Source organism: Chaetodon auriga, chromosome 16 (assembly GCF_051107435.1).
Source record: "Chaetodon auriga isolate fChaAug3 chromosome 16, fChaAug3.hap1, whole genome shotgun sequence".
Classification (NCBI taxonomy): Eukaryota; Metazoa; Chordata; class Actinopteri; order Chaetodontiformes; family Chaetodontidae; genus Chaetodon; species Chaetodon auriga.
This window is the reverse complement of record NC_135089.1, coordinates 5,820,420-5,845,794: the sequence shown is the minus strand read 5'-3', so window position 1 is coordinate 5,845,794 and position 25,375 is coordinate 5,820,420. Positions and strand designations below refer to the sequence as shown.

At 44.8% G+C, this 25,375-nt stretch overlaps 1 protein-coding gene across 1 annotated transcript; it reads left to right on the top strand.

Annotated features, from left to right (window-relative positions):
- Positions 1–12,959: 12,959 nt before the first annotated feature.
- On the top strand, positions 12,960–25,088 carry stk17al (serine/threonine kinase 17a like). The gene is made up of 7 exons (XM_076751493.1): positions 12,960–13,291; positions 16,807–17,019; positions 20,893–21,037; positions 21,837–21,963; positions 22,051–22,099; positions 22,381–22,560; positions 23,292–25,088. Exons 1-7 carry the CDS (start codon positions 13,179–13,181, stop codon positions 23,581–23,583), a joined length of 1,119 nt encoding a protein of 372 aa, XP_076607608.1. The 5' UTR covers positions 12,960–13,178; the 3' UTR covers positions 23,584–25,088.
- Positions 25,089–25,375: the final 287 nt, after the last annotated feature.

Here is a 25,375-nt window from a genome sequence, read left to right as displayed (position 1 = left end):
TGGCCGTCAAAAGTAATATCTCACACGACAATACATGAGTAACATACATAGTTAGTCTTCAGGTGGGGCAGTTCAGCGTATAGAAGACTGCAGTTCATTCTGAGGAACTTGTCAGCAGACTGATGATACACCTGATTAGAACAACAGTAAGCATACAGTTTCAATGGAGGAGAAATTGAATTGAATACAGATTACTTGACTGTGCACCCATACTTGGCCAATAAATCCAATTCTGATTCTTATTCTGATCCTGAAGGGTAATAAGATAAAAAAAAAAAAAAAAAGAAAGTTAATAGCCCATTTGCTCTTTGTTGCATTAAAGCAACTATTTCACTTTTCAGAAGCCATAAAACTTTGCTCAGTTCAATACACCAGACCAGAAGCTGGCTAATGCTAGCTAATGTGGTCCAGTTAATGTTTGCAGACGAGATATTACTCTTTCTGTGTGAGTCAGATCAAAGGAGCGAGTACGAGTGAAAGACAGATACCATAACTGCACATAAATACAGCAAATTAAAGAAGAATAATACGCCTCCTAAAATCTAAAATGCTTTTTGGCTCCGTCAGCACCAGAGAGAGTTATTTATTATCACTGTCAGTTTTGTTTTATTTCAAATAAACAGTGGGTGATGTAAATTTACTTTTTCCACACAACTTCCCAGTCTGAGCTGAGGATGCAGATGCAAAACATTCCCAAGGACCATCTGGGTCTTATCACCTCTCAACATCGTTTCCTTTGCATAAAATGACCAAGACCCGAAGCCAAGTCCCTTAAGTGTGCTCGCTGTAAGTGGTGCTACGTGCTTATCACACATCACTCCCTAATTTGTCGTGTTAGTGACCCTTCGTTTTATTGCCAATGTAGATGAGAAATTCTCCTCTTTCTCCCTCCCGTTGTGCTAATACTCTATCTACGCTGTAATGCTCTTGTCTTTTAAGTGATTAGAGGGAGAGTTAAAGGCCAAGGTACATTTCGACAGAGATAGATGAGGTCAGAGTAACATGTTGGTAAATTTCTTAGACATATTTGTGGTAGGCGGCAATTAAATCTCTCCATAGATCAAAGGTCAGTCGAAGGCTCTGGGAAACGTGCTGTGCTGCGTGATCCAAAGACGTATGATGAGCAGATCTCCCGGCTGTATCTGGGGCAAACATTTGCTGACGATTTATCATACTCGGTAATTATTACATAAGAATTTTTTGGCCTATAATTTGGGTTTAGAAAGGAGACTTCTGTGCAGGCAGCAGATAACGTAGCATTAGGAGGAGAGAGGCCCAAACGTATGATTATTAACCGTTGGTTATATAAGACGGTTTTTTTCCAGGACTTCTCCAACCCAAGCAATCAAGCTGAATTCTCTGAGTGACACGCATGGCGATCTTCATGACAAGCATAAGGTGCATGCCACGGCATTACAGCCTAATATGGGCACTGCACTGAGCTGATAGGCCAGTTGGACTCTCAGTGAAATTCCAGCTTCTCTTAGTTTCTGCTCATCAAGCTGTTATGAGCTCACTTTCACATTCCGTCCGTGTCTATGGCTCATTTCAGGACGGTGACAGGGTTAGCATGGGTGGATTCCATACCTTTCACGCCCTTTCACTTGCAATGCACTGCAACAGTTATGTCAATTAATACTGTTGCATGATCGTGACTTGAAAGGTTCTTAAGTGTCCTATTGTGTAAAAAGCAGCTACACATAACCAGGGCTTATATGTTGTAACTAATGGCTTTATTAATGCTAACAAATCCTTTAAATCAGTTAGTAATTGGGTGTGTTTATAACGATAATTTGCAGTTCTTAGTTCTTGCACTACGTCTGACCACTTAGTGTCTGAAAAAGAGTGTTTAGATCCTTTTCTTATGTTTAAGTACAAAATAAAAGAATTTAAAAATACTCCATTACAAGTAAAAGTCCTGCAAAACTTAAGTAAACTAGCACAAGTATTAGTGGCAAAATGTGCTTGAAAGTAAAAGCCGTGTAAAAGTATACACAGTATGATATCATTAGATATTTACACAGCTGCATTAATGCAGTTTACTGCTGTCCCTGGTTGAGATGGAACTATCTTAAACTACTTTATATACAGTTAGGTAATCCAGTGGTTATCAGGGGTCAGGCCCTTCCAAAGGGTCACAAATTTGAGCAGTTGTGTGATGATTAATGGAAGAAGGAAGAACAAAGTTCAGACAGACAAATCCATATTTGTGTTTCGAACGTTTCTCTAATCTTGGCTCTTATTGTGAAATACTGGACAATTTAAGGTAATGTGAGGTCACTTAAATCAAACAATGCAGAAAATGTATCTTTGGCTGCACTGCTAAGAACTCACATCTGAAACAAAGTAAGATGTTTAATGATCTTTAACAACATTGCTTTAAATAAGATTATCATGTGTTTTTATGTGAAATCTCATCCTGGAAAGTACCTAAAGCTGTCAGATAAAATGTAGGGGAGTGAAAATATTTCCCTATGAAGCAGCAGGAAATGGAAATACTCAAGTAAAGTTCAAGTACCTTATAACTGTGCAGGCATGATGGCTTATCAGCAGCTGAGTCATGACAGTGAAAATAAGATATTAAGTCTGCAGATGCGAATGTTAATAAAGACAAAGTTATGGTGGAAGACGAAGGTCTCAACATAAAATGAGGTGAAACTTGACACCTACAGCTGAAGCTTTTTTCCATCTGAGAAAACCATCCAAAGATAATGAAAGATAAACATATTGTATTTGCTTTTTCTGGGAGTTTAAGCGCATAAAGACAATAAGGAAACACGGCGTCCTTCCTCATCCTTGCCAGTTTTAAATGTGATTAGATTCATGACGGTTTGGGCTGTCTGCGTCTCACAGCGGGCTCATGTGACTGATCTGTCTCAGGGGTCTTTGATCAGTGCTTCGGATCACATACTGCAGCGGACATATGCTGTTTAATGTTACACCCCAGACAAAAGGTGAAATGACATCAAAGGTGCTGGAAAACTCTGGATTTGGGGAGTCAATATTTATATTCTCTTTTGTTTATGCAACCTGCCACTGCTGCACAAATCTTATCAAGTAATCTAGCACATTGACTCTATTTAAAACTTAGAACAACTATCCTCCCTATTCTGACAGATATATTTGTGGTAGCATGTGATATGTCTTTAACAGTTTGCTCCTGTATAAAGAAGAAGGCCCAGAGGATGTTCTTTGGTTAAACAATAAAGTGATCTGTAGTTTCCAAATAATTCCTCTGTGTTGAGTGCCAGCCTGGCCTCTGGTTTGACGGGGATGTGGCAGCAGATTCCTCTTGCCCGGCCTTGCGTCAGCAGGGGGATTCCTCGAGATCCAGCATCTGGGTGCTGCATTCTTGCCGTCCCTACACATTGCCATCGCAACGCTCACGAGACACAACAGCTCGACAGTGACAGACAGTCGTTTCCTGTCCCCCAGCCGGAGTGAGGGGTGTGAGAAACATGCTCACCGGGCTCGGAGTTATGGCCAGAGAGGCGAATGGTTGCACAGAAGCAAATAACGGCATCCCACACTGGTGATGGTCCCCTCTCCAACAGACACTCCACTCAATAGACCGGGAAGAGGAACAAAGGAGCAATTCAGTGCCTGTTAACACAAGAGGCCCTGTCTATAATAAATACTACGCTATCAATGAAAGATGCGTAGGCTTTTATGAGAAGACATGAAAATCCGACTCCTTCCTCAGACAAATCGGAGGAAGGAATTGATTAGGAAGACTATGTTAAAACCTAACAGATGGTGCTAACCCTTGCCTTTATTTGAGGGATTTCAGGGTTTCGAATTATTTGAGGGCCCGTCAGTCCCATCAAAGCGGGGACACACCCTCGGCGCGGCCACAGTCTTCAGCTGGAGAGCGACTGAATTCCTGCCAGAGTGTTTTATGTTCCCATTCAGTCTGAGGAAGGAGCTGCAGAGCACTGGGAGCTGGACACCCTCCAACTCTTTACACATTATTTAAAAGGAAATTCATTTTACTTTCACGTGTTCTGTTGCCAGTTGCCACCAGGTCAACATTACAGTACATGTTCGCTTAAAATCCTTCACAGGGCTGTAAAACAGGAGCGTAAAATGATCACCTCCATTAAAAGGCAGCCAAACAAATCCCCTCCTGTGGAAAATTAGATCGCTGGAGTAAAGCGTGTGGGGAAATGTTTGATTCATTGGTGGCTGTGGGTCACTTGCCTGATTTGTGGCGTGATCAGCTCAAAAGCTGACGGGGGGTGATAAAGAAGGCAGTTTTAACACAGGGGCCTGGAGGGACGCATGAATAACTGGCTGTCGACGTGGGCTATAAGTCATAGCTGTGGGGGAGTCCTAAGCTCGTGGAAACGCACACACTCACATATGAGTGCATACACTTAAGTCTAGGTGTCTCCTTGGGAGGTCCTGTAAGGGTAAAAGCCAAAGAACTAAAGAAAGTGGGAGCAGAATCTAAAATTATGGGAGCCGGATTCGTGTTTAAGATGGGGGGGGGGGGGGGGGTCTCGAGGCCGAAGAACTAATTGTTTGTGTGAGCGAGAGCAAAACACCGGAAAACAGTAGCAGGTTCCTGTGCCACAGCAGAACGGGATGAATGATCTTCGTGGAAAAGCAAAGGTCCAAACCTTCCTCGTCGTTATTTTTACCTTTCTGAGGCTTCGCAGGAAGTTGAGAAATTTAATTTCTGAGCTGTGGATCATGAGAGCTCAGGTAAGGAAACACAGGTATTACTGTTTATATAAGTTCATTTTTGCCCTCTGTGCTAACGTTAGTCATCTCTGTCTGACTCTTGTGTCCACAGGAAACACATTCTGGGTCAATTTCCCCCTAAACAGCACTTTCAAGTCAAGGTGTGAGAAAACCCTGACCTTATACACTCATAAATCCTTTTGAATTTAATGACCCAATGGCATTTCCTCTATCAACACCCTCGGGACAATAAATGCTACTTTTTTCGCCTGAAATGTGGCATTATTGTTTGAATGTTGTCCATTCAGTCCAACTCTTTCATATTGTGGAATGTAACACTGCAGCCAATGTTTAACTTAGGTGAACCACCTCTAGTGGAGCTGTTTTCTGAATGGATTACACACTTACCAACTTCAAAAAACAGGAAAAATAGAAACAAAAAAGGCTTAATAATAGTAATGATAAATATAAAAATCAGCTACGTACCGTCAGGGTTAAAGTGAGAGTTTGACATTTTGGAAATGGCTAACGCCAGCAGTGAGTTAGCTTAGCTTGGCACAAAGAGTGGAGAAACAGCTTGTCTGGCTCTGTCAGATGGTAAGGAAATCCACCTACTAGCACCTGTAAAGCTCACCAATTAAACCATTACTTTTGTTTATTTCGTGGCTCTGAGCAGCTGTCAGGAAACCAGTGGAGACTCCAGGAAACTACTCGAGTTATTTTGTCAAACAGAGCCAGGCTAGCTGTTTCCCTCTCTTTCCATTATTTGTGCTAAGCTAAGCTAATCAGCAAGTGGGCAGTGTCAAATTATTCCTTGAAGCACAGAAACAAAAGACGTGTTTCCTGCATGATATACTGCACCTAAAAGATTGCCCACGAAGTGTGACAGTTGTGCCAAAAAAGAGAAGGTTGTCCACTTTGACCTTTGACCCAAGCCTCCCCTCGCCTCGTTCCTCATGCAAATCACGAAGGGACACAGCAAGCTGCCTGCTGACGACATGTGGTCAAACAAAAAACACCACACACGAATCACACATATGCATAAGCAAACACACACACACACACAGACACACCGGCTCTATCTGATGCAGTGTAGAATGATGAGATGTTATGCAAACCTGTGACCTTTTAGCTCACCAGACCTACCTTTTGCAGTTTTAACCTCATAAAATCAGTCACTGTTCTTCTCTTTGTGAGGCCCATCATGATTTTTCACCTCATTTTAAGTTGAGACCTTCCCATAAACCAAAAACCACAAAGCTCTCCCCGTTGGCCTTGTGGTGGGATGGACGTAAGGCCGAGGCGAACCTCTTTAAAGATCTACTTGGCTCGGGTTTAAAGCAAACTCCCGCCCCCACACGCATTTATTCTGGAGGAAAGCACTCATTAGATTTGAAGCCATGAAACTATTGAGCTGTTTGTATGTTTTATCTGATAATAGTGTTGCGATGAATTGTTTCACATGAATTGTTTTTAGCTCAGGGCTAGAAGATGATGAAAGCCGGCATGTGCTGATGGAAAGTGTGAGTGTAGCTTGTTGCACAGTGGCCATGGCTACACAAACAAACACAGAGTACTGAGGCAGCATGCTTGAGCAGGTAGTCATTAGTAGCAAGCCGACCTCCGACCCCTGCCATGCCTCAGATGACATATGGTCCGGTCTACCTGCTGTTGCTGGAGTCACTGGCCTGTTTTACCCAGTGTGATGTAAATTCAGCGACCTGCAGCACCGGGTTTTGTTTCATGGGGGCTGTAGGCTCACTGGCAGAGGGTACAGGTTTAAGCACAACACATATTTTCATATATCAGGAAATACATCTTGTACTTTTAATCGACCAACCTTTTTTTTTTCCCAGAGGTATCGTGTGTGTGTCTGTCCTCTCCAATAGCTTTGTGGGAGACTATTTCCTCCCATAAAACAAACCCACTTATAAAAAAATAACCAGGAAATTCCCTTGGCAAGAGTCTGCCACAACAAATAGCATAGAAATGTCAGCAAATGACTGTTGCTGATTTCCTCGCAGTCATTCATCTTGTGTGTCTACGTTCATGTGCTTGTTTACAATTCTTAATTTTGGGGTGTTGGGCTTTACAAAAGGATTTTCTTTAAAGCATCGTTCGTTTTCTGTTGTCTTTGTTCCTCCTTTCAATTTGTCTTTGTTTCTTGGCTTTTTTTCCCCCTGTTTTATAGACTGATGCTACCCTGTTTCTTAATACTTACCATCCCACCTCCTCCTACCTCCCATGCTCAGCTGCCAATTAAAACACATTTTTTCCATTTCTCTCCGGAGTCAGACATTCCAGATGGATTTCTCTGCTTCCCCATTTCCTCTGTTTGCCTCTCTCATCCTTCTTCTGCCCACTGGCATGTCTTCTTCTGTCACTTTCCTTCACATTCATGCCATTTATATTCCTCCTTCCTCTGCTTACTGTTGTGTTATCTGACCATCTCCACCGGGAGTTAAAAGCCAAATTCCCTCCACCGTTTTTAACTCGGGTTGCTGGGAAATCATGTTTATTACTGTCAAACTGCAGCTGACATTTTTTACAGCTTTATTTTTGCATGTCATCGAGCCCCAACTGAGACAACACTAATTTGTTTTGGCATCCAACCTACCCAGATAAACTTTTGATGGATGGCCACGGGTGCAGGACGGTGTTGGCCAGTATTTTTCATGTGGTCCAAGAGGGTGTCTGCCTTTTAAATCCCCCAAACTGTATTTAATACTATCTGACATTATCTGAATAATGCTAGTGTTATCGAGGCATAAAGCACGTACAGTGAACTGAGCTGTGAAAGGCTCATGTTGCCCGTTGTTGGATTAATGAGACAATGATGTGGCTGTGAGGGGGTCTGGAGACTGGAGACAGAAGCAACAGCTGAGAAAGCCCTTTCAGTTTCTAAGTCGGTCTGTCTGGGCTGCGTGTCTGTCCACGGTTAAGCCTGGCTGCATCTGTTAATGCACACACCCCAACAGCCTTTTGGGTGGTGTAGTATCAAAATCTAAATGTAGCCAATCCAGACAAGCTTTGGAGAGTTGTTGCATGTGGAGTCGGCGAGACAGAGCTTATCAAGATGCTACCTCCATAATCTTTGAGACAGATGAAAAGATACTTCTGATCTGTGAATGCAGAGCTGCATGGCTAGCTTTTGTCACAGTATCACTTACACAAGTCTTACTAATTCACCCGCCTGCGTTGAACATGTTTATGCTGTTTTTTCCCTTTTGCCTGAAGCAAATAAGCACTTTACCACAATCACTGCCTTTACGTGCAAACAGTGTCTAGCAGACGTGTGCACAGCTATGGTTATGAATTCCTCCGGTCTGGGAGGTCACACAGCCAGAAACGAGGCAGGATGTGGCAAAACGTCTCATCTGCTGCTTCTACCTGAACGCAACTTTCATCTCCTCTGTCTGTCTTATCCTTCTCTTCCTGCACTGCTGCTTTGCAGCAACCCACGCAGTACAAGCCTTGAGAAAACAAATCAGCTACTGCAACCAGGGGAAAAAGTCTGTCAAAAAAAAGCCATTTTCATGTTTGTGGCCAAGAAAGATGTGCAGTTCACACTTAAGCTTTCCACTGCAAACGGTCGGTCTGCAGTTTTAACAACAAGCTTTCCCACTGGCTCTCCTCAGTGTTTCCCATCTGTTGCATTTATCCTGAACATCATGTCAGTTTTTCCCCATTTGGTTTTCTGGTCAGGAGAGATGAACCCCTCGAGGTTTGGCCATTTCAAGCTATTAGCACACTGAAGGTGGCTGACCTTACCTTGCTCTTGTTACTGATTGTAGCACCCACTGTGTCAAACATGGCTGCTGATTTTGGCTGATTTGTAATAGAGATGCAATCAGAGGTGCACATCATACATGTACTGTATGTGAGCCTGGGGCCATAAACAAATGAGGCTGCACTGGGAATTGAGTCAAAAACACTCACTTGAGATATCAGGATGCAGAGTTCCTACTAGGACAAAGTTGAGGACTACAGAAATAAGCTGCAAACACAACAGTGACTTAAAATAACCTTTTGGGTTGATGTGGGTAACAACGCAACCTGAAAAGAAACTATTAGCTGTGGGTCAGGGAGGTCAGTCTGTTGCCACTCCTTGGCCTCAGGTTTATGGCTGAGGTTATTTGTAAATGCATGAAATGGATTTTCTCCTCTATGTTTGCTCATCCTCTTCATCCTCTTTTTCATTTTACCTGCAGTTCAGTTAATCAAGCTGAAATTAATTCAATACTTAATTACAGGCGTGCCTTTAATCCAACAAAATGTAAATGAAAGAACTGAAAAAATCCTTAGCTGTATTTATTATACATACATCATGGGGGACTTTTCTATCAGAAGCTCTGACTCTACAGCTAACTTCACATTATAGAATAATGCGATGACTGAAATCCAAGTTGAGGATTCTCAACGAGGCCACACACCACTTCTCCTCCAGGGCTGTTTGCCATGTGCTGTCTTTAGATTACAAACAAGGCAACGAGATCTCAAGCCTATTCTGATGTCTTATTTTTATCCCTCCTTCAGTGTTTTTCTCTGTTGCCAAAAGGATTAGGAACTCATCTTTTAATACCATTCGAGCGTCAGCTCTGCACGTCATCCTGCCGTCCTGAGGTGAATGACTTTGGGACCAGTGTTTGGGAACCCACTGATCCTCCACTGTCCGGCCACAAACTAGATGTCTGTCCTCTTTGTTCACCACAGCAGTTCATGTGGCAGAAACACCAGCAGCAATAGAGGAGAGAGAGAGCAAGGGACGTGGGTGGTGTGTTAAGCATTTAAATCAACCGAAGCTATTGGACTGTTTAGTTTTATGAGGTGCGAGACCTTTGCCACTTCATTCAGACTGCTTTACACTGAGGTCACCGCAAACAGATTAGAGATCACACCAGTGTGCGACCTTGGCTCACCACCGTTACGCCACTGCATGAATGATTTATCATGTTAATGAAAGCATGACATCACGGATTTAATCACCCTGCCGGTAGTCTTCTTTAACCCTGTAAGTGGTAACATAGACGCTATGCACCCAGGCAAATTAGGGTCTGCCAGTGCAGAGACATGGAACTTTTTTACCAAAGCATCGGTTGCTTGTTAATTACAAATTGCACAACACATGACAGATAAGATATGCATTGAAGCCGTGTCTAAGCAACCAGAGAAGGCAGGGAACACTTATCGACTGAGGTGAGATTACCCAGTAGCCCTTCTGAGTCTGAACCCATTCATTACACAGAATCCCCTCGCTGCATAAACAATGGTTTACAGCTAAGAACCATAAACAGATAATTTACACAGCTTGCAATCACGCTCTGTAAGGATTCAGCGTTTTTGCATTTTGCAGATGTGGTCTTTTAGGCCTTGTTAACAAGGGAAATTTCTTAAGAAAGATTAATGGCTTTTTCATTCTCACGAAATGTTGCTTGTATGAAAGCTGCAAAACAAGGGAAATCAGGGAGCGGAAGCATTGAAAGACTCAAAAACGTTCTATCACAGAGAGCTAAACAGTGTCTCACAAGGATTCCTCATCAGTCTGACATTTGCTGGTGTTGCATGATGGCATACTTCCTCAGTCATACTTCTCCATGTTATAAGCACGGGGTGGAAACAGGTCATTGTGGTCCTTCAAACACAAAGGAAAAATCTGGGATGTTATCAGAGTAAGACGTCTAAGTCTAACTGTACAGGCCTCCAGGCAGACTCATAAAGGAACAGCAGCTAGCATTTAACAGCAAAGTGTCACAAAGTCATGAGAGAAAACACTTACATAATGAGACCACCCCCCCCTCTTTTTACACACCCATGGGCGACAAAAACGAGAGAGGAGAAAGGACATCTTTGAAATAGTGGACAAAAGACTGCCTGTCTCTCTAACGCATTTACCAAGGGAGTCATAAGAGGGCTTAATAGTGTACATTTACCCTGATCCTGCGAGGGTCTCTTCTTTAACACCGGCTTGCCTTTGTCCCACCACCTTTTACCTCCTCCGGCTCTTTGGCAGCTCTGCTCTCACAGAGAGCTGTGTGAGGATGTGTTATAGTGAAGACACTACATTATGGATGTCTGGCACAAACTCAGGCGAAGCTAAAGCCGTCAACGTCCCTCTTTAACATCAATCAGATCCATATCCTGGACGTGTTTTTGGAACGGACCCACTCTGCAGCTGAGGTCTTGTAAAAAAAAAACAAGGGCTTTGCTTTCTGACCCACTCACGACAAGGCTTATTTGTTCCAGTGGCTTGGAAAGCGTTTGCCTTCCCCAGGTCATGGCTGAACTTCTCATATTTATGTTAGCTAAACTGCAGGCTGGTAGGCTAATTCGCTGGTATGTGTTTTCATTAGGTCTCTGGGGCCAGGTAGAGCTGCCTCACCAGCGTGGCTCTCCTGAACTCTGACCCCTGCTTTAATGGGAAGGCTGGCAGAGAAAGAGGGTCAAGGCTTCCGAGCGCGCTCACTTAGACTTAAGGTAACAATTTGAGGAGGCGTAACAGGTTATGTAACCTTGTCGCTGGACACTAATGACTCGGTAGGGCCTGAGGAATGTCCACTCTCAATAGGTCTCTTTTACATCAGTTGCTGTTTGTGGTAACAAAATTAGCTTCGTGTATGGTAACGCTGGACAAATCCTGCTCTGTGTGCTGGATAACAGCTATGTAGGGCATGTGGCCCATTATTATCAATGAGCTCAGCCACGGGCCATAAAACCAGTACAGAGGGACCTGTCATTCTGTCATCTCTTCTTTTTCTTCACTCCTTCCCTTCCCTTCCCTCAAGGCAGTGCAAACGCCAACGTCCTCATTTAGAAACATGAGGAATACAGGCTGGTATGAGTCTTCAGGAAGCTAATGCAGCCACTTCTATGATGGCATGGGTGCTAAAACAATATTTAACCACTGATAAATTAGTCAAAGGTTCGACAGGGTACCACAATACTTTTGGGGACGTGAACGTCTCGCGTTGTCTGACACACAGGGTGTAAACCGAGGCAGAAAACCACCACCAGTTTCTTCATCATCTGGGACTGACTCTCAGCTGGTGGACATTTCCTGTGTTTGTGTGTGTGTGCTGTTGGGCTTGCTTGGGGTCAGTCCAGGCTTTGGTCTTTCTGACAGCGTCACAGTTTCACAGTTTTATCCTCAGCACGCCCCTGGAGCGTAGGTGACACATGTCCCATGGAGACCAGGTCATCATCACATTTGGCCGCTCTGCAGGCCACAAATACCAATCACGCTTCCTCCTTGGCTTGTGTTTATGTTCACTGTCCTGCCTGCGGGGTGGCTTGTATGGTGAGGTTTCTATTTCTGGTTTAAGTATGAATGAAAACAGGAAAAAAGGTCTTCCCCTTCAGACAAGTTTGGTTAAAATATTGAAGCTGAATCACGTGTGCATGATGATCACAACACCTTCCATTCCAATTATCTTTGACTGCAGCACACAAGCTGACAATCTGAATAATGGGATGCTTTGAATTCTTCTTTAATGAAATGTGGGTCCAATGGGTAGACAAACAACTCTCCCACTCATAAGAAGGAAAAGAGGCCCTGCAGAAAGATCTCATACCCCCGAGGCAGCCTCACATTCACGACTGGCATGTGTGAGAAAAAGTCTCACCTGTAAGCACACCCACGCCCCGCGCAAGCAGCACATACCAATACCTTCTCTGTGAGCACACGTGTGTTTCTGTTTGGATGTTAACATGGTGTGGGTAAATGTTTGGGTCTTTGGGTCCAGTATGTGGTTAGAGGTGAAGCGGGAACGGGTTCATCAACTACAGTCATTGCTGAGATAACCATCACAAGTGTCTAGTTAATTACATCCGGCAAACACATTTTTAACTTATGTGTTAAGACTTTACCTGAACTTTCAGGCTGTCAGCCTTAACTGATGTGTCCATCTTCACTATTATAATGACTGCTGTAAATCATAAGAGGATAAAGTGAACACCTGTTTGAGCACCTCTGTGTTGATATTTTGATGTTTTGTCCTTGTTTTAGTGTGCCGAGCGGTTCATATTTAATCATTATCATGATTTCATTAGTTTAAGTCATCATAAGAACCATTAAGCCAAAAATGCTAATGATAATCTTTGTTTATATTTGTGTACCTGCTCCAGTGAGCTCCTGTCACTTGAACGCACCACTTGCCAGCTGGCATGCACCTTGGGTCCGTCCCCTGCAACAAATTCATTGGCTTCCGCTGCCGAGCGTCAGCGCAGGGGGGCTGGTCTGACAAGGAGTTTATTGTCAGGAATGTGTAGTAGCTCTCAAACTAATTTACCGCACCGACTGTGTCACACGCTCCCGCAGCGCACCGTCCTCCCGCTCGGGACGCGCTTACCGGATTATCTCTCAGTCAGTGGACACAGCAGCAGTTGGCTCTAATCGACTCTTTTTATAATGCGAGTTTTTAGTTGACCGCGTCAGAAAATCGCCTCTCTTGTGTTTTTTGGTGGAAGAAGATTGTTTCCCTTCAAGCTCGACATCAATGCCAGATTCAGCAAACATGAGCAAAAACGGAATGGTGACAAAAATCCACACGAGGATAAGAAGTGACCCGTTCACAGCCAATTACGAGCTGGCCGGCAAAGAACTGGGCAGGTGAGTTTGTTTGTCGCATGAACGCTTTCCAGCAGGAAAACAAGTCTGTGCGCTGACTTTGGTTTTGCTGGCGGAATGGAATTCACAACAATGATAAGCTCGTGTAAATCTGTTAATCATATTAGATCTGCTCTCTGCACGTGCTGGTGGGAAGAGTGTTAATTGAACATTTCCAATCCCGAATTCCGTCCCAGCGCCAAGGCGCTGATGGAGACGCGCGTTGGCATGCGTAAAGGTAATGCGCCTTTGTGCGTCTTGGGTGAAAGTTTCAGAAAAGACTTAAGACCTTCTGAGACTTTAGTCTTAAACATTAAATGAGTTATCAGAAAGTGTGGTGCGGACTCAAACCTAAAAGTGTGCACTTGTCCACACGCTGATCTTCAGCAGTCAGTTGGTGCTCACTTGTGTGTTCTAGGTGCTCCGACTGTATGTGGCGGTGAAAACGTAAACTTCCTTAAATGCCATGAGCTGAACTTAAGTATTAGTTTGTAGTTATATTTCTAACGTGTCACAGCAGGTTATTGCAAGAGATAAAAGTGGCAAAATATACAGGCTAATGAGAGGACAGTATATGAAAACACAGCTGCTTTTTAAACCTTTGTGGTGTATGGGTTCGCCTGTCCCGTACCTGTTTTCCAGGAGATGCAGCATTTATACCATCTGCTTCTTTTCTCTGTCTCTCTTCAGCCGAATGTATTTCTTGGGTCACTCTCACTGGTGAGTCAGTACAGTAGATACAGAAGTGCACATTCCAGTGATATTTAAGTGGGATTTCCCCAGATGATAATTACTGTCCTCAAAAAGCATTTTGAACTAACACAAGGAGCTGCAGTGGACTTCGTGGGTTTCACTTAACTCCACAGCTGGTTGATTGCCGTTTGTGCCAATTCTGCATCTGTTGCTATAATTCCAGTTTTCGCTGTAAGTTTGCTCCACTGCAGAGTGCGGTGGAGCAGGCTAAATAAAGAGTGTTGGCAGCAGCCAGTTTTCCTTGTCAGACATCCTGGGACAGCAGCCAGGAACCACGGGGGGTTGGCTGGAGGCTACCTATGAAGTGTATGCCACAGCAGCCCCGAAACACCCCTCTCCTGCCTCTCACTCTCATACTTCAACCTTACATCCTCCTTCTCTCCTCTTCCCATGAGTCCAGCCCAACAACATCCTGAGATCAGGCCTCATAATCGCATTAAGTGCAGGAATGTACGTAGTGCTGCATGCCAGCAGATCAGCTATATGGTCTGTACATTAGGAGGGATGTTGACCGTATTAGAACTCCCTGGGTTGAATTCTTCCACCAAGTCTGTCAACTCTCTTTAAGTTTAAAGGAGCAATAAGGCTCATTCGCCGCATTTTCAAAACTTTCTCATCGTCGAGCTTTGCATTATAATTAGTTGTGGTCCCCCTGCAGACCTGGGCACAAACATATGTTGTGGTCGGCTCAAAAGCAGGAAGAGGAACTCATGTTGTGTGTCAGTCTGTCTGTGAAACAGGCAAATGAGTGCTGTGGCGGTTGTCATTTCTCATTTCACTTCAGACATGAGTCAGTGCCCTGCTGAGGGAGACAAAGGCAGACTCCACAGGAAACCAATTTCTCAATCAAATTATCACAATCTCCAGTGCTAAGAGGAATTAGTTTTGTGCGTCACAGTTAAGATTATGATTGATGACAGACTAGTTCCAGACAGTTTAGACAGGCTAGCTTCTGCTGAGGATAACCCTGCAAATGAGCTGTTTGATCTGCATAATTGTGTTTGTGGATCCAGGCAGAAGGTTTGAGAAAGCACTCATTAGTGTGAGTCAGAGTTTGGTTGACTTTTTCTCCTGCGACAAACTTTTTACTGCAAAAAAAAGGAAACCTAATGTGTAAAATGTTGTGTTTAAGCACTGTGATGCTATGTACAACCCGGAAGTTCGGTGCATCTGCCAAGTAGCGCGGCCAGAGTGTGAACATAGCCGGCTGGAAGATGGCCATGTTCAGTAACCTCTGACCTGTTGTCAGCCTTTGAAAAGACCTCCTGTTGCTCCTTTCCGTGGCCACCGGTCATTCCTTTTCTCTCCATATGTAGTTCCCAGCCCACAGTGAGCTGCTCTGAACTTGGCTAATTAAGGATGAAAAGGCTCTGACGGCTTTTGCCTTTTCACTCAGAACAATGAGTCGTCACCATTCTGCGAAACTGGGAAACGGCAAAAGGGAAGAAACAGGCCTCGCAGCAGCCGGGGCGGTAGCCAAAACAGAACCGGGCTCTGGCCAGAACAGTTGCTGTTTTTGGTCCACAGCGCAGTGGGCTTGGAGTAACGCTGTGTGGGAAAATGACTGGCACCATGCTGACTGGACCTCTCTGACTTGGCCACTTCATTTAGATTCTGCCCAGTTCTCAGTCATCTTGTCACATCCTGCGGTCACTCTTCCTAAGCCCTCTGCTACATATCTGTACTGTGCAGCTCATTAAAACGTTGGCATTTTAGTTGGATGTAGATGTTGAGGTTACAGTGTCCATTCTAGCATGCTGCTTAGGCTCCAACCTGACTGTAACAGCAGTGACCCCCTGCCTGGCCTCCCCAGCTGCGGTCAGGTGGGTGGTCCTGGTCTCGGGGCTGCCTTGTTGGCCGACTGGTCAGCTTTTGTACAATTGTCAAAGTAGAAACAGGCTCTGGCTGAGGGTCTGGGGCGGAGGTGTCAACACAAATCCATTTGTCCCTGCTGCTGTCAGCTGTGAAGAAAGGGAAGTGAACCAGGCCTCATTATCAGCCTGGGAGGGGATGGCTGCCGATTGTGGTCGCCCCGACACAGAGAGGCAATTCTGCACACATCAGACATCCTGCCCACACCCACGGCTGACCCTTAACACCTCCTGCGAATCCATCAATGTATATACATAAAAATGAAGGGAGGTGATGAGGTTGTAAAAGTGTCTCGATTTTATAATCTCATGTTTTAACCAGCGACATCCAGCAAGCCAGCTGCTGAATCTTTGTTTTGGTCTGATCTACAAAGTGGCCTTAGCATTATCAGGTCCCTGCCCACTATTCAGCAGCTCCTGCCAAAAACCGTCAGCCTTATCTGCCTCCTGTCAGACTCTGCTGAAGGCTAGAGGAAGAGGAGGAGAAAGGAGGCAAACTCCGCTGAATCTAAAGTCGCCTCCTCATCTGAGCCGTCAGTGGTCAATCGCAGTGGGCTGCATTTTCAAATGATGCCACTTAACCTTCTTATCTCTGAGCTGAGCTTTAACCTCGCCCGCAGTGTTGCCCTCGTGGCTGGGTGGCGGGTTTTTCCAAATGTCGTGCACTGTAATCTAGGCTTCACATCACAGCAGTTTAACTGTCATGAGAATGTCCAGTAATTTTAGCCTTTCATTTGCTGCAGTTGAAATGGCCTAAATTTAATCCAGTGGTCCAGTTGGCTACTTGGATACAGAACAGAACCATCACTGACCAAATATATTCGAAGGCCCAGTAATGTGGCTGTGATTATTCTGCCGTCTCACTAATCACTCTCTCCCCTCTTTGTTTCTCAGGGGAAAGTTTGCGGTGGTAAAAAAGTGCATTGAGAAGGCAACAGGGAAGCAGTACGCTGCCAAGTTCCTGCGAAAGCGACGGAAGGGCGAGGACTGCCGCATGGACATCTTAAACGAGATCGCTGTGCTGGAGTTGGCCAAGGCAAACCCCTATGTGGTGGGGCTGCATGAGGTCTACGAAACCAACACCGAAATCGTCCTCGTTCTGGAGTGGTAAGACAATCCTGCAGATATTACAGAAGCAACACAAAGGTTTTTAAGAGTTTAAAACTCGTGCACGCACCCCCGCACCCCCGCACCGCTGCTTATATTAGAGGAAAGCGATGGTGGTGATCTAAATGGCCTTTTAAACTGTCCTCACTTGACAGTGTTTGAGCCATGCCAGGAAAACTGGGATAAAATGATGAGGCTCTCAATCATTAGGGAGATGAAAATCCTGTAATCATCACTCACTGAAAAACTTTCCATGACTGGAGTTTTTCTAATGGAGAATGTTTGAGGGATTTGAGGACACCAAACTGGCTTCAGTGAACCCCCTAACGCATTCATTCATTTCTACTTGATAAGCAAGTTTTTGACTTGGGGAAAACCTCACATCAAATGTCAGATACGCATCATGTGGCATGCAGCGCCCTGTATGACGGGAATGTCACTGCTGTCGCGTTTCATGAGAATTCTCAGCTTTTGTATATCTGTCAGATCTGTGAAAAAAAAAAAAACGCTTCCTCGTTGAGAGTTCTGGTTGCTGAGTGAACAGCTGCATGTCACTCAAGCCTCTCTCGCTTCAAAAAAAAAAAAACAACAACCCACACACGTGTGAGATGCGTAGCTTTGCTCTATCGTTGCATGAACTCTTCCTTAAATGGAAATTCTCTCTTTCTCTGTGGTTAGCCGCTCGTGTCGTCGTAGCCTCAACACCTCGATTTCTTATTATGCTGAATGGCTGTGGGGAACTGTCACTTTAAATACCAATGTGCCTGCACCATTCTCACTGTGTGAAAACAGCAATGTCGGGCTACAAATGAGTCAGTTAGACCTCACTGTGAGAACATATTGTTCAGCACTTAAGACAGTATGTTGCCTGTCAACATGCAGGTGAACGGGTGAGCAGCTGAATCAAGCTGCACGCTCAGTGACCCAGTAAAGTCATCCCGTCTGTCTGTCTGTCTGTCTGGCTCTGGTCTGTTGTGGTTGGGTGTTAAATGACATGATGCATATCCAGTAAGTGTTCTCTGACTGCTCCAGCCTCTAATTAGGATTTGGATAGGACATGTAGCATCTTAATTACCTCGCTAGCCTCATTACAGGGAGATAACGCTCGGCAATTACACTTGAACCACGTCCTCCTGACCACGTTCCTGAACTGCTCGCTGTTCAGGAAGGAAGCCCTCTCCTGCACAGTCCTCAGCAGTCATCCCCATCCCAGACGTGGAATGCCTTCGCAGAACAAAGGCCTCTCTGTTGGGGGGGGCTGTGTTTGACCTCTGACTGAAGTGTGAAAGGGGAAGTAGCACCACAGTTCACCCCTGCATGCCTGCAGAGAAAACATGGCAGGAGGTCAGTCCGCGCTGATCCGTAGTTCCTCTTCGGCTGCCAAATGGAGCTGCACCGGCAGGTCTTTGAGCGTGAAATCAAACAGCCTGCACACCTGCGATATTTTATCACTTAAAGGACTCCATTTTTAAATGTCAGCTCATGCTTTTGTCACTTATTACCTAATGCAGGGCACAGTTGTCCTAAAAGCTGCAGGAGCACTCGCAGTCAGACCCCTGGCTGCTGAAGAGCTGCATCTTCAAACTGTCTGACCTCAGCATGAGTTTCAAGAATTGCAAACCATTTTCCATTTCCTGTGGGTTTAAATGTAAGCAGCAAGCAAGGCTCCCTAAAGTAGCACACCACCACGCTCGTATAAAGTGCTGCGCACACACACACACACACACACACACTTCATAGCCACAACCACATCCTTGGTAATGTCAGAGAAATGGAAGCGAGAAGTTGAATTCTAATCATCTTTGTAAGTGTAGCTCCAGCGTGCGTCAGTACCACAGAAAACCCCAGAATAATGACTAGTTGGAGAGATTTTGATGAAAAACGAGCGTGCATCACCTCTGAGCTCTGAAACTGCACAGTAGCTGAAACAGATGATCTCTCCAGGAAGCACAGTCGTTCATTTCCTGCTTTCCTGCACATACACAAGTGTAGTTGTTAAGAAGTGCAGCATGCTGGAGTCCTGTCCAGACAATTCAGCCCACAGACAGGTTACACTTGCGGTGACACGGTGCTGATAAGGTGACGTCAGTAAGCACCCAGCTTGGTGGCCAGCCAAGAAGGGCTTTGACTTGAATGCTTCTTCTACCCAACTAAAAGGAGGTTGACTCGGTTTACCGCTTTAAAATATTTTTAATATCGTCTCCTTTTAGAGATTGAGGCTCATCTGCTCTCTTGTCTTCAAATGGTTGTTTAGCTGCTGCGGGTTTTTTCTTGCAGCTCTGTGCAGCGGAGGATGTCTCCTGCACACTCTAAAGTAGTGTGTACGTTAACTCTCCTGGAAGGAGAGCGCAGAGGCAATATTTAGACTTCAGGGAAGAATCAGATCTTTCCTAAGTGCTTGGCCAGAACGTGTGCAGTCTGTTGAATTTAAACAAGATGGTCTTTATCAAGATTTTAAATCTCCTTAGGTCCTCTCCTGACAGCTTTTGAAATACTTCGCCATGTCAAGCCTTTAATTGATCAGACAGGTGTGGTAATAGGTCAAATCCCTTTTAAGCTGACAGATTCATTTTCTATTTAACGCTTAAGAGGCATGAGGATTCGTTCTATTGCAGTTTTCAGTAATTAACACATCTGTTAAACCACACTCACATGTTTCTCATTTCCTCTCCCAAGTGAAAATACTAACACCAGACTTGCTCGTATTTAGTAAAAATGTGCAGATCAGAGTAAACAGATGCACAGTGCCACTGCTCTCTAAACACTTTGAGGGTTGTTAGATGGGATTGAGCATGTTTGCAACATGGCGGGTAGGTGACAGGTCAAGTATTTGGTGCTGGGAGCGAAAAAAGAAAAGATTATATGGACCAATGACGGATATCCTCAAAATCCTCAAAAACATGGGTGCTATTTTCACAGCTGAGGATAGTAACGAGCGCAGGGTTAGGAGGCTAACAGGAGATTGGGTGGTGCTGGTTATGTAACAGTGGTGCTCAGGGCCTGGTCCCAGAGTTTTCCTCTGAAGATGAAAACCATGTGTGCCATCTAAATCCCCCACACATGGCTCTACTTTTTGGGGTGAACTTGTCAGCTTCAGGCATAGATCTGACTGATGGAGCATCCAACGTAAATCCACCATGTCTCCACTTTACTTAACTTTGTTACACAAGCGCGGCAAGACCAGGCAGGAGTCTGACTGTTCCCTCCACAAAAATGCAAGGAGTCACCAATGAGTTGTCTAATTGCTAAATTCCAAAGACAGATAATCCCTTACACCTAAGTTGTGCTGCACCTCATTCAGTGTCCAGTTCCCAAATTCACACTTGTTCAGGACACTGTTTGCTTCTGTTTGCCCTATTTTGATTTAGTAAGTTGACCTGCAGTAAATCAGGCTGCGAAGGCCTTATCTGGACCTGCTGTACGCTGATATGACCATGCTTATGTCCTGTAATATTCCTGGGAAGGGGCAGGTACAAGCAGAGGTGGAGTATCTAGATTTAGATTGAGTCATGTTAGACTCAGTGTGTAGATGTGGGTGGACTTCTTGCATCCAAGCCAAAGTACACTAATGAGGAGACTGGCTGTTATGTAATTTTAAAGAAAGTGGAAATGACTTTGGGTTTGTTCACCAGAATTGTCCTAATGGGATGGGCTGGAATTCGCTATTGTCAACTTGAGCAATATCAAACTGAGAGGAAGGGCGTGTTTGTACAGTTTAAGGTACAATTTATTATAACAAGTTAAAGTGAATAATCAGAATTGAAAGTAAGCCAAGCTAAACTCCGTGGAGTGGCTATCCATGCACAGTTCCTGTCTTCTCATCTTTATCCTTGTTTGGTTTTCTCAGTTTTCCTTCCTGTGCTTTCCTTTCAGCGCCGCCGGTGGCGAAATCTTCAACCAGTGCGTTGCAGATAACGACGATGCCTTCACAGAGAAAGATGTGATCCGGCTGGCCAAGCAGATCCTGACTGGGGTGGCCTTCCTGCATCGGAACAATGTGGTGCACCTGGATCTGAAGGTGAGCGTGCTGACAGATGATATGACAGTGTATTCCCTGGAGTGGAAGACTGATTTCTGTTACACAACCACAGCTCATTCAGTGTGTCACGACCCTGTTCCCACGAGGGCACGGTCGGCAACTATGAACTATAATGTTTTCTTTCGGGGCCCTGAGGTAACCCAGTCATCACTGGGGTTTTCTTTCCACCGGAGCCTCTCAGAAGTTAGCCAAGTATCTGGTGTCTCATTTCACATGTTATATGAGTGTTTAAAAGCGACTGAAAGAGCTGCATGTGGTCTGGGTTAAATGCAGTTCTCCTAACAGCACTGATGCTTTAAAACATTTCGGTATTTATCCACATGGTGTGAGAATAAATGTCCTGAAGGGGTGGATCTCACGCACTCTTCAGTCCCTCTTGAGGTCTGAGAGACTGTAGTGGTCCAGGCCTGATAGCCGGCCTTGGCCTGTCTCCTCTTGTGTTTATCTTAGAGGTTCAAACCACCTCTTGCCCGTCTGAACCAGGATTAAGCACAGTTGTACGTACGCCACAGTACTTGTACACACAAACCTTGGAGCCATCCTAGTGGTTGGCAGGGATATCCTGCTTGTTTTCAGTCATCTGATTGGTTTAGAGGATGATCTCACAGCAGCAGCTTAATGCTGACTGACAAACCAGACCCCAAATCCTCTTGAGACCATTTACCTCAAATATGTTAACTCAGTCACACTGCCGAGTAAAGATCAACCTCAGGCGTCTTGAATAATCAATAGTCATTATGTAACACCTGTGTCTAATCTGTGCGTGTGTCCTCTCCAGCCACAGAACATCTTGCTGACGAGTGCCAGACCTCTGGGGGACATTCGTATCGTGGACTTTGGCTTGTCCAGACGCATGGACAACATCACAGAAGTCAGGGAGATCCTGGGCACCCCAGAGTATGTGGGTGAGTCCTGCTTCCAGGCCTCAGAAATACCAAGGATCACCTGTGCCATTTGTCATGACTAAATGGGGCCTCGTGTTTCTGTTGCAGCACCGGAGATCCTGAACTATGAACCCATCAGCACTGCGACAGACATGTGGTAAGTGTGTTACTGTGGTTAATGAGACTATTTCCACTCATTTTAGTGGGTGCCATGCAAAACTCATTTCGTCGGCGCTTTGCTTCTGGGAATAAAGACATATTCGAGACAATGACATCACCTCTAATGTGTAAAAGACGGTCTAGACCTCTGACCACTTTGCTTTATACTTGCACTTCATTAATGATTAACTGCAGCACAGTGGCAGACAGCCAAATCTGTTGTGTTAAAGTGTGTCACAAAGCATAACCTCCTGCCCTTCTGTCCTCTTTCTCTAACAGGAGCATCGGGGTCCTGACCTACGTCATGCTGACGGGCGAGTCTCCCTTCCTGGGAGACGACAAGCAGGAGACGTTTCTCAACATCTCCCAAGTCAACGTAGACTACTCGCAGGACACGTTCGAGGGGATCTCCTCACTGGCTGTTGACTTCATCAAGTCCCTGCTGGTTAAAAACCCCAGGTGAGGCTGCAGATATGGTCAGCTGATTATGGCTAAAAGCATCACTTTGAGCTTACTTGCAGGATGTGAGTCAGGTTCACACCAGCCCGGAAGTACATCCGCATACGTTGAAATGAGTGTGTGTGGTAACAAGATTTGCGTCACATAAGCGACAAGTCATTTCCTCTTTCTGTAAATGGTTGCAGCTCACCTCACTTAAAAAAAAAAAAAAGACTTTTTAGGCCAGTTTTGACATTGTACCAAACAGTGATGCACCAGAGTGTCGCCATGATAAAAAAGAGAATAGCTGAACTAAGGGGATTTTCAAGGGGAGCTATGTGACCATATTTCTGATTAACTTAACTCTAACCCTAAATCTGGTTCAGAGCTCTGAATCAGCCCTTAATTTGTCACCACAATTTGTTGATGAAAAGCAACAGCAGCTTCTGTCTCTCATCCAGAGCCATAATCTCCACTCGGTATCGTTTAATTGCAGCAGATTACTGGTAGCGCTGGAAAAAGTGGGAGATTCCTCAGTGTTTGAGTAATCGGTGAGGGATGGAGGGGAAAAAATCTTGAGAGCAAAAAGTGCTTTTTTTTGTGGGTTTCCAAACCAAATGTTGAAAAGGAATATGGCAGACGTCTGCGAGAGAGCGGATCGGGTGAATCGGAAGATCCAGGCAATCCATCGGTTATGTAAACTCTTCGGGAATTTCCACTCATCCATACTGTTATTGTGTTTGTGTGTACAGGAAGAGAGCCACAGCAGAAGAAGGCCTCAACCACCCCTGGCTGAACTCGCTCCCCCATCCCCACTCCCACCCGCACCTCCACGCTACGTCGGCCTCCTCTTTGGACGAGCCGGAGACGAGCCAGTCGGAGTCGGAGCCCGAGAGCCCGGCTCCCTCACCTGAGCTGGACTTGATCGAGTCGTACCTCATGTGCCCGGGCCAGGGTGGGCTGAAGACGGGCCGTGACGCCTTCTCCTTCAGCGAGCCCCCGTTTCCCACGCGACCTGAGATACAGCAGGAGCTTATCTGCTGAGCGGGGGCTCCACGGGTGGAGGGCGGTTGAACGAACTCCGCGGAGCAGACGCTGAAAGCCAGTGAGCCTGCAGCTTCTCGGTCTTGATCGGACTCAGGGCCGTGCTATATGGATGCTGCACGCCTGCTGCTGGCTGCTTCTACTGCTGTGATGTCTGTGAGGTTGGCCTGTGTGTAGTTTGATACCTCTGTGTGTGTGTGGGTGTGTGTGAGTGTGTGTGTGTGTGTGTGAGAGAGAGAGAATAATACACACCACTCCATGCTGATTTATGATTGCATGGAAGGAATGCGAGAGGAATGAAGACGCAGGAGAAAAGAGCGAGAGAGGACACACGTCGTCGCAGGACTGCACCGCTGCCTTAAAAGTGACAGAACTGAACTGGGATCAGCTCAACACTGTGGCTAGCTCACCCCTGCACACACACTGGTTTCTCTTTTTACCCAATTAGCCTTTCGAACTGGGTTTCAGAAGAGACGCAGCCTCCCGCTTCAGTGGGGAAATGACTTCACTCACTGCGTGCTCTCATCCAAACAAGTTACGCTTCAGCTGACCCAGACATATCTTCTGTGATGAGCTTTGTTGAAGGAAGTAAAGGGTTTTTACAGATGGCTCTACTTAACAAAAGAATTAAAGCAACGGACAGCTCCTGAAGCCAGACTGTTCCACTGTTTTATGTCTATTTATATGTATTTGTTATACCACTTCACCCCCTTGTTTAAATACACAAAGCCACATCAACGCCTGAGTTTAAGTTGGAAATAGTAGCATTCTTTATTCTTAAGGACAATCTTGAGCACTTTTTATTTTGTCATCGGACTTTCATGTAATAGTAAGAAACCAAAGGCTCATCAAGCACAGTCAACTGTCACACAATGTACTGTACATATTACCCATTTTCCACCACTCACTGTTTTTTGTTTTTTTTTCCACAAATGGGCCACTTTTCCAACCTCACTTCTGTGTTAATATACAGGTTTTTTTTGTTTGCTATTGCACAAGTTGCACAAGTTTTTTTTGTACTTAATGAGCGAGGTTGCCACTAGTTTTCTTGCTCTTCAGATATTGTGAAAGAGGGAAAGGCAGGGGTAGAAAGCGACTGTTTAGCTTTGTTACTACGTTTGTAATGGATGAACGTGGTCGAGAGAGAGGCGCAGATTTGTATAAATACGTGATGTTTGCCTTTTAGATGCTTGGGAGCAAAGAAACTGGGAAGAATTTTACAAAAAAAAAAGTACTGAAATGTATATTGTGAGTTAGTATTAAGATTAATCTGAAAAAATAATTGATGTTTTTTTCTTTTTTTTACCATTGTATGAATGTTAACATCATTATAATGTGTCTTATTTTGTACATTAACTTTTACTTACTCCTGTGTTTTTTTTCTGCTCATGAATTTCAGGCAGGTTTGCACTTGTCCTTGTGGACGTTATGTTGAAATGAATAAATGTTGATGGCATGCATTGCAAAATGTAACGACGAAAAATACATGTGCATTTTGTATCAAACTCCTGTGCCTGTGTGTTATTGTTTTTACAGCAATGAAATTCAGCATTTGGCTGCATCACTTTATTTTCCAAGCAGTTAACTTAGCTTATGACTTTCTCATTTCTCTGGGGATACATTCAGTTCAATCTTATCTTAATTTAATTTTAGGGTTCAGTTACATCCAAACTACAAGTGGGAAACATTTAGATTTTTTCCGTCTGTTGTTTTTAGGTGCGCTACCCACATTTCTGTAAGACGATGCCGGTAAACCACTGAGGTCCGTACTGAAACGTCTCAATAAGTGATG